Here is a 9136-nt window from a genome sequence, read left to right as displayed (position 1 = left end):
CCCAGCGAGGCCCGGTACCCGCCGGCCTGCTGGGAGCCGCGCTCACGGGCCTCATCAGATGCGGGAGAGGACGCTTGGGCCGAGGGATGATGACGAGCCAGGTCACTGAAGCACATTTAAATGTAGAACATGCAAATTTAATAGATCTAAATAAGTCTTCTATATTATTGTGTTATATTGTATATTATATAGTTAATGATATAATCAATTTATATTTAAAATATAAACATGGCTGGAGACATATACATTTCTAAAATAAAAAAATATATAAAAATTTTTATTAAGCCCTTGCTCCCTCCGACTCTCAGCAACGCCTACTGCACTCTGTGAGACACGGTTATGCCCCGTCTCCCAGGCGCTGACTTTGGGGCTCAGCATTTTGGGGAGCTCGTGTGACGTCTCTCCGGCAGTAGTGATGGCGCTTCGAGGGCAGCGAGGGGCTGCGGACGGGACTCGTCTGTGTTCTGGGCGAACCCGGGAGCACCCAGTGAAATCCAGAAGCGGTTGGAGGCCTGGGCTTGGGAGAGGGTCCCTTCCAAGGTCCCGGGGGTTTCTGCGTGCCACTGCTGTAGAGGAGCAGGAAGGCTCAGCCTCCCCAGGAGACTTAAAACCAGGGAAAGCCTCAGGGTCACTGCTCTCCGGTGCAGTGTGGCAATTTACACCAAGCCAGCAAGGGTGGGAGGCTCCCTCAGCCGCCACCCGACACGCCAGCAACTCTGTCTCCTTCAGGTGAGCTCGCTGCCTGCCCACTGGCCCTTGGATTCCGTATCAGGCAGTCTGGTGACCTTCCTTCAAAGGACAGGGCAGTCCGAGGAGAAATTCTACCATGCACCAGATACCCTGCAACGGTGGTTAAGAGGGCTTGACAGTGATCCGGGGATTCCACCAAATACTTGGACTGAAATATCAGATGGAATGATAAAATCCATTTTTAAGTGATGCCTTTTAAAGGTTTTGGATACGTTTTAGGAAAATCACCTCCAACCCTGCTGGGCAGAGATTTGGCATTGTTAACTGTGTTTCCTTTGCACATTGTCACCTGTGGCATATTCATCCATTCACCTAACACTCTCTGAGTGCCTCTTCTGTGCTAGACTCTGGAGTAAGTGCAAAATGAATGAAAGCTGTTCCTGCCCTTGGGGAGAACAAACACACAATGGCCGCTGAGTGGCCACTGTAAGTATGCACCAGCCCTGGAAAGCCCACAGGAGCAGGACTTTCCAAGCTGCCTGCAGCAATGCGGGCCTGTGGTCCTGGGGGGCTGTATCTTGCACCTGGATCTTCCCTTGCCTTCACAGTAAAAGCAGTTGCTGTAAAAATAACTTTGGGGGTTCTTATAGCTTTCTCACAGGGCTTTTCAGGACATCTGTGCTGCTATTTTCCCTGGCCTTCCAGGGATTCCTGGTGGGTGTTAGCTCGCTAGATTTCACTGACAAGGTTATAGGGACTCATCCTTTTCTGATAAAAACATCTGCCAAGTAATGTCAGGGTTAGAAAGAATAGAAGTGCATGTACGCTTCACAAGAAAAAATAAACTCAAACCCTGTGCTCTGTCAAAGAATTAAGTAAGCAAGAGATGTGTCACTGGATAAATTAAGCATACGGAGTTTGGATGGAGGCTGAAAACAGTTGTAAAAGAATCTTGGTGACTTGCCCAGGGCAGGGGTTTTGAAGTAAACTCCTCCCTGGAGACCCCTCAGTGTCTTCTTCCCACTCCAGCCCTAGCCTGAAGCCTCCAATTATTTAACATATTCAGCTTCTGAAAATGGTTTTGTCTAAACAAGGGATTCTGGGGAGTAAAAACAAAAGCTTGAAAACACTTGACAGATGAAGGGCAGAAAGTTGTAAATTTGATAAGGATTTTGTGTCCTGAATCTGAAAGAGATTCCAAAATGCAATATTATAGATTTGGTTCTAAAGAAGAGAGATGAACTCTTCCAAGTAATTTCACAGGTGGGGAGATGGTTAAACGTCCTCATACTGGTTGGTAAATAAAATGGATTTCCTTATATTTTGCGGGGAGACTGGATACTTCCACCTGGAGAAACCAAGGACTCATTCAATTCTAAGTTAATTAATTATTCATTTTGGGGGGGAGTTCTCACTCTGTCACCCAGGTTGGAGTGCAGTGGCATGATTCTGGGCTCAGGTGATCCTCCTGCCTCTGCCTCCGAAAGGGCTGGGATTACAGATATGAGCCACCTTACCCAGCTGAGTTTTTATTGTTTAGAACTCAGAAATTACATTTACGGTCAGAAAACAACAACAAATAAAAACAATGCTATTTTCATTTGGGGTTAAAGAGTTTTCAATAAAATTCTAGAATTCCATTTTGTGATTATTACACACTAATGTGAGTTGATCTTTTTGGTAAAATGAACCCCCGGGCATGTATTTATGCAGAGAATGCTTATTCCAAGACTGAAGAACTGACACAGATTTGGGCGAGCAAAATGTGTCTATTTCTCTCAATTTGTCTACTGTTTGAATTAAATATACTAGGGAATGGCTTAATTTAGTCTGAATAATGACTTGCTTTCTTAGCTTGCAGTACTCTGAGATGTTTGGGGTTTAATTTTTCCCAGACTTATTTCAAAATTTATCAAACCTTTGGCTTGCTGACGCATTGATTAATTCAAGAGAAGCTAAGCAACCACTGGGTAAAAGTGGGAAAGGAATAACAAGAATTTTAGTTGGGCATTCATTACTATTATTCAGTCAGTCTGGGAATAACTATGGGACCAAGTTAGTGCCTTTACTTTTGGACAAAACTAATGTGATTTACAGTGAAGACGATCAATCCAAGGAGAAAAATACATACGTAAAATTTTAATCTTAGATTTTAGAATGGGTATAAATAATTTACCTGCAGAACATTTAATCTTGGAACCATGTAGTTCTTGGGTGGCAACTTTTGTGGAAAAAAATGGCCAATGTCATTGTTCATACCTGTTTACTTTTCTTAATTAAGTTTAGCTTAAATCCAATAAATTTCAATCCTTCGAGGGTATAATTTTAGTATTTGTGTATCCTGTAAATAAAGAACCAGTTGAATTTAGTTCTTAAGAAGGTTTTATACTTACTTGACTCTTCTGATTCTAAAAATAAATAGTCTGTTGTCCTGAAATTCATTTTTTAAATAAAATAACTGTGGGGATAGACGTTTTCATTAGTACATTTTGTCATTAAGATGTAACTTTCCAGGTCAGGCATGGTGGCTCACGTCTGCAATCCCAGCACTTTGGGAGGCTGAAGCAGAAGGAATGTTTACGCTCAGGAGTTCGAGACCAGGCTAGACAAAATAGCAAGACCTCATCTCTACAAAAAAAATAGTTAGCTGGTCATTGTGGTGTGCACCTGTAGTCTCAGCTACTTGGGAGGCTGAGATAGCAGGATCTCCTGAGCCCAGGAGTTTCAGGCTGTAGGGAGCCATGATTGTACCACTGCACTCCAGCCTGCATGACAGAGTGAGACCTCAACTCAAAATAATAAAAATAATTTTAAAAATTCAACTTTCCGTGATCCTCATTGACAGACAGTAGTGACTCTCCTGTTTAAGAATACCTGAGTTATTTTGAGAACCTGGAATTATTTTACAAAGAGAAGCAGTGAGTTTCATTCATATAGTGTTGGAGAGAATGGTGAGAATCCAAAAGGTACCATTAAGCCTGCAGAATTAGAGTGAGAGGTGTGTGCTATTTTATTAGGGAGCAGGTACATTTTTCTTATAACAGTCTCCTTCACCAAACTACTTTCCTGGCTGCTAAACAGGTGGTTTTTAAGGTCCCAACCCCAGCCATAAACACAGAAAGGGAGCCTCTTGCCATAACAGCACTCTTCCCAAAGTCCCTAGAGGATAGAGGGACTCAGTCTAAAATGGGGGAGGATTGATGCTCCAGCAACATCTTTTCTACCCTGGTCAGGTGATCCATGACGCCTATCCCAGTGTCGCCCAGGCTGGGCTGGTCAGCCAGTAAACTGTCTGCTTTCAGCCAGGCCCATGGGATAGTCAGAGCTGAAAATCAAAGAGAAATAGTAATGTTTTACCTTTCAAAATTAAGAATTCATGTTAAAATTGGGAGGTAGTATATAACAGTGGTTTACAGCACACATTTATATTCCTACACACTTAGGTTAAAATTCTGGCCATGTGACCTTGGGCTGATGCTTAACCTCTTCAAACTTCATCTATTCAGGGGGCACAAATACTGATTTCACAGGCTATTGCTAGATAAATTGAAATGAAAGCATTTACTACTTAGCACCGTACCTTGAACATGGCAAGATGCAATGAATCGCAGTGATTATTACTATTATCCTTAATTAACTCATGGCTAGATCTGATTTCTGAAGTTTTCATGTAAGATCATTATCAGTAGTACTAAGTTTAAACTTTTTCTTTCCTTGTCTTTCTTTCCCTGTTGCTCTTTTTCTCCCTACCTTCCTTCCTTTCTTTCTTTCAAAAACTCCTTTTAACCTGGAGCTGTCCTTTGCAGAAAACAAAAAAATTGATTTAAAAAAATTTGAAGTTCCCACTATGACGAGGAAGCAACAAGAGGCTTCAGCAGCTGAAAAGCTTTCCAGAAAGCTGGAGGAGAGGCCCTGGCCTGACTCAGCGTTGCCGTGGCAACAGTAGGGCCCCGAGGGCCTCAGTCCCTGATCCCTTAATCTGAGGAGCTGCCACCACAGTGCCTCAGGAAAGGTCTCCCACAGACACCTGGCTAGCTCAGGCTACACTGACTACGGAGGGATGTAGAAAAGATGGAGACGTGACTCTTTCTGTCAAAGATAGATGCTAAAAGTCTCCCCGATGGTCCCAGCTTTTTCAGATCCCCAAAGGCTTAGTTTAGAGAATTGGGCTGCGAAGTCTACATCAGATTCTAAGGCTGTCAAGGCAGCTGATGGTTTCCTAATCCTTTTGTGTTTCTCCATGGAGCCCGGCACAATGCTTCTGTACACAAGTGGTGCTTAATAAATACTGGGGGGCTATATGACAATAAGCATCCTCTGAGGCGCCAGCCCTGCTTCTTCCCTGCCTGCCAGAGTGAGCTAGAGCAGATGACCCACTCAGGGGACCCAACTTCTCTGCTCTTCATTTCTCCAACTGTAAAATGACAGGGCTCCACTCTCAGGTTTTCTCTGCCTCTAATGTTCTTTTTTATTCTCTTACTACATTCATCAATTTGGGAAACACACAGAGCATGTTCTGTTTAGTATATATCGTCTCCCCCAACTTTTATCTTAAGTCAAAAAATCTGGAGGCAAAATGGAATAATTTAAAAGAGGCACTGGTTTTCCCTTTTTTAACAACCATATAGGTCCTAGGGAAGCACATGACCTTTGGAGTCAAAGACTTCAGTTCAAATCCTGGCTCTACTATTTGTTTGCTGTCTGACTTTGGGCCTACTCAATCTCTCTGAGCCTCAAACTCTTCACCTATAAAATAGGTGTAATGAGGCCGGGCGCAGTGGCTTACGCCTGTAATCCTAGCAGGTTGAGGAAGGTTGAGGCGGAAGGATTGCTTGAGCCCAGGAGCTGGAGACCAACCTGGGCCACATAGCAAGACCACGTCTCTATACAAATTTTTAAAAATAGCTGAGTGTGGTGGCGTGTGCCTGTAGTCACAGCTACTCAGGAGGCTGAGGTGGAAGGATTGCCTGAGCCTAGGAGGTTGAGGCTGTGGTGAGCCATGATCGCACCACAATACTCCAGCCTGGGCGACAGAGTGAGACTCTGACTCAAAATAAAATAGAACAGGTGTAATGATGTACACATCAGAGTTATGAAATGATGTGTGTACAGTCTTCAAAAATAAGAAATGTTCAATAAATGGCAGTATTTCTTCTGGCACACAATGCCACGGGGCCAACGGCAAATGGTAATGTAGTGAAAGTCTGACTTTCTAATTAAGGGCACCCGAGGAGAGCACTGTGAGAGAGTACCAGAAAACCCAGTGAGGAGGGGAACCACCTGCTTCAAACTCTAGTGTGTGCTGAATTTAAGCCCTGTCCACTCTCATATCAAGTCCTTGATGTAGTTGCCTGTGTGATTTGATTTACACTTTCTCACACCAAAATAATTTTCTGCTTCTTCCTGTTGAGGAAGTTCATTTCTCACAGATTCGTTCTTTTAAGATACAACACTACTGCACTATCAACCTGAACCTCTGTTTTTACTAAGTTAAACTGTTATTAACCACAAGCTAAAATGAACTCAGTAAACTTTTATTGAGACGTTAGAATGTGCCAATGTTTTTGCTATATATTTATTATTTGTTATGTAAGCCCTAGAACGATGGGCCCTTTATTATCCTCATTTATCAGATGCAGAAATTGATGTTTGGCTAATTAACTCACTCAAGTCCACATAACTATAAAGTCTAAATCCAAATCTGTTTGACTCCAGAGGCTGTCTACAGTTCAGGGACCATCCTCTATTTCATGTTGACCTCTGACTGACAGGAGAGATTAAGGCAGATGGGAAGTAAGAATTATGATGGTGGCGGGGAGTCGGGACGAGGGGAGAAATGATTTGGAGCAGAGACTGCTAGATGCTTTGGAAGAAGAGGCATAAGGAGGGGGTCAGAGCCAAGGAAGGAGAGATAGAAAGTACAAAGAAGCCCCATCAGCCCAGCTCCACATAAGCTGTGACAGTCTTGACATTAATATTATGCCTCTTGAAAGACTTCAAATGGTATCCCAATAGAGACATAAGGGTGCACGAACCAGGCTTTTCTAGTTGCTGCAATACATGAATTCCATTAAAAAAATGTAAGTATGCATCTTTGCTTATATTTGGTTTAGTACTTTCAAAAACCAGATTTCCTAGAAAAAGCAAGTCTCTCAAGCACCATTCCCACTTGACTTCATCATGTCCTGGTAACGTCATACAACTCTCTAAGACGGATTCTACCCTGAATCACCATGGTCTCCACTCAGGTTGAAAGTCTGCAGCACTCTTTGGTCCTCCAATTCTAGGACTATAAAGACGAGGCAGCAGTAGCCCTGCACTGATTATTTCCCAGAATGCCTCTGCTAACTTCTTTGGGACTTCACATAATAGTGGTGTTCAGAAGAACAATTTTCCCTGCCATTCCTAAACCTCTGACCACCAGTTCCAGCATCTGTGCCAGTCCATGGAACACAGCTAGTTCTCCAACACTTCTGACTACTTTAGGTTTATTTGTTTTATTTATCAGATTCAGTCCCCTGCTATGTATTTGCATCAAGTCTGTCTTCTGCTCAGCAATCATCAATGGTTTCTCATACAAGATCCAATTCAAACCCTGCAGCCTTGAAGTATTAGATCCAATCTCTGTATCCTCTCTGTATCCCCAATCTACTCCAAGACATTTGACTGTTTTTCCTACACAAACCATTTTCCAGCTCAGTGGGTTTAATCCAACACTGCTCCCTAATCATACATGGAACCTACTTTCCACACTTTTCTTTCTACGACTACTCCCACCAAGAAAACCTTCCTCATTTTTCTCATCTGTGAAAATCCTCCCCATTCCACAGGCCCAGCTGATTCCACCTCCTGAGGGAAGCTGTCCTTGACTCTTGCAAGCTCTCTCTGCCCGAGGTCTGAAGCATGTTTATCCCATGCCTGGCTCTTGGTGCTTGCTGCACTACTGTGACTACCTGCTCCTGTAGGTATTTGCTCCAGCTCCCAGATGGTGCTTGAGTTCTGATAGGGACTGCCCTTCCCTCCAACCCTTCACACCAGCTCAGGCCTCTGCTCCCTCCTCTGGTTGCTGTCCCTGATGTCCTACCATTGATTTAGAAATTTTCAGTGTAAATGGAGAAGTCACATCCTTTGAAATGTGAGATCTTGGGCCATCACTTTCCCTTTCTCTGAGCCTAGTCTATCAGTCTTTATAAAAAGGAGAGGAAGCTAACAATATCCATGGTACCCTGAGAGTCAATAACGTATCACCTTCTCCCTCCAAATCCCCTTTCTCAGACCCCCAGCAAGTACTGTGTCACTTGGTAGGCCTAGTTTCAGCAGTGCTCTCCTCTCAGGGTGGTCTCTCTGCCTCCAGTGGAAGCTCAGCCTCCCCAGTTTACGTGGCTGAGCCTCACCCTCTGCTAGCCTTCATGAAATGTCCCTTCAAATGGCCTGAAATGTCTAGGGGTCAGTGCCAAGCCTCACAGCAGAGTGAGAGCGAATCACTCGGTAGGCAATGCAATATGAATGCCATTTCTCTTTCTATAAGACAGAGAAAGCTGGAGGGTGATGAGAAATGAATGAATACCAAGAGAAACCAGAGTTCCTTTATATATTCAACAAGTCTAGTTAGTAGCTTTGGTGCCACATTCATAGAAAAAATGTTCTGACCGGTGTCTTTTGTAACTTCCTCAAAGACTGGCACCAGGGACCTCTGAGCCCCTTTCCCGAGGCCACCCTCTCCACCACCTCTCTCCTCCTCCAGCTGCCTTTCAGGTTGGGCAGGAATGCTTGGGCCCTGAGGGAAGCGCCCAGCTTTTAAGACGTTCTTTCCAGCTCACGCCAAACCTGTCACTCTCCCTGACCATGCTAGTCAACAGGGACCTATTCCGGACGCCAGGGCGCACACAACGGTCTACAGCCAGGAGCTCCCACCCTTCCTTCTTCCCGTTTACCACCCCAGGCCGGTCAGTCCTGCCTCTTGTTTTCGAGTTCCTAATCGGCGGGATCCACGTCTCCTCCAACACCCAAAGGGAGAATGAGCGCAAAAAAGCGACCCCATAGAGCCTGTCAACTGACACTAAAAACACGTCCATCGGACCATCTGCTCAAACCCCTCCCCTTCATAACCAAACAAAAACGGCAAACAAGAAACGCTCATCTTTTCAAAATTACTCTATTATTATCAAATAGAACCACAGTATCCAAAAGGTAATTATAAAGTTCTATCCCCAACTAGATGGCCCTGAACCGTCCCTCCGAGTGGCCGGCGGCCAAATCACTCCCCCCGTGCTGATTGGTTTCATCCATTTTATTGTCAAGGAAATTAACAGCCCGAAGGGGTTCCCCAGGTCCGCGCCCTCCCCCGTGGGGCCCCGGGGAAACGCGGCAGCAAGCGACCCGGTCTCATTACCCCTGTGTCCTTGGGAGGAGGGACTAAAGGAGAGGGAGGCTCACAGCAAAGGGG

General features: G+C 44.5%; 1 protein-coding gene across 1 annotated transcript in view; it reads right to left on the bottom strand.

Moving 5' to 3' along the window:
* Positions 1–8884: 8884 nt before the first annotated feature.
* ZNF777 (zinc finger protein 777) overlaps positions 8885–9136 on the bottom strand; it is a 28808-nt gene continuing 28556 nt past the window's right edge. Inside the window, 3 exon segments of the mRNA XM_021716515.1 lie at positions 8885–8913; positions 8916–9038; positions 9041–9105. Of these exon segments, the coding sequence (XP_021572190.1) occupies positions 8885–8913; positions 8916–9038; positions 9041–9105 (217 nt within the window).

This window comes from Carlito syrichta, unplaced genomic scaffold (assembly GCF_000164805.1).
Source record: "Carlito syrichta isolate Samal-C Ts95f unplaced genomic scaffold, Tarsius_syrichta-2.0.1 Scaffold308825, whole genome shotgun sequence".
In the NCBI taxonomy this organism is placed as follows: domain Eukaryota; kingdom Metazoa; phylum Chordata; class Mammalia; order Primates; family Tarsiidae; genus Carlito; species Carlito syrichta.
This window is presented reverse-complemented; position numbering and strand designations above follow the sequence as displayed.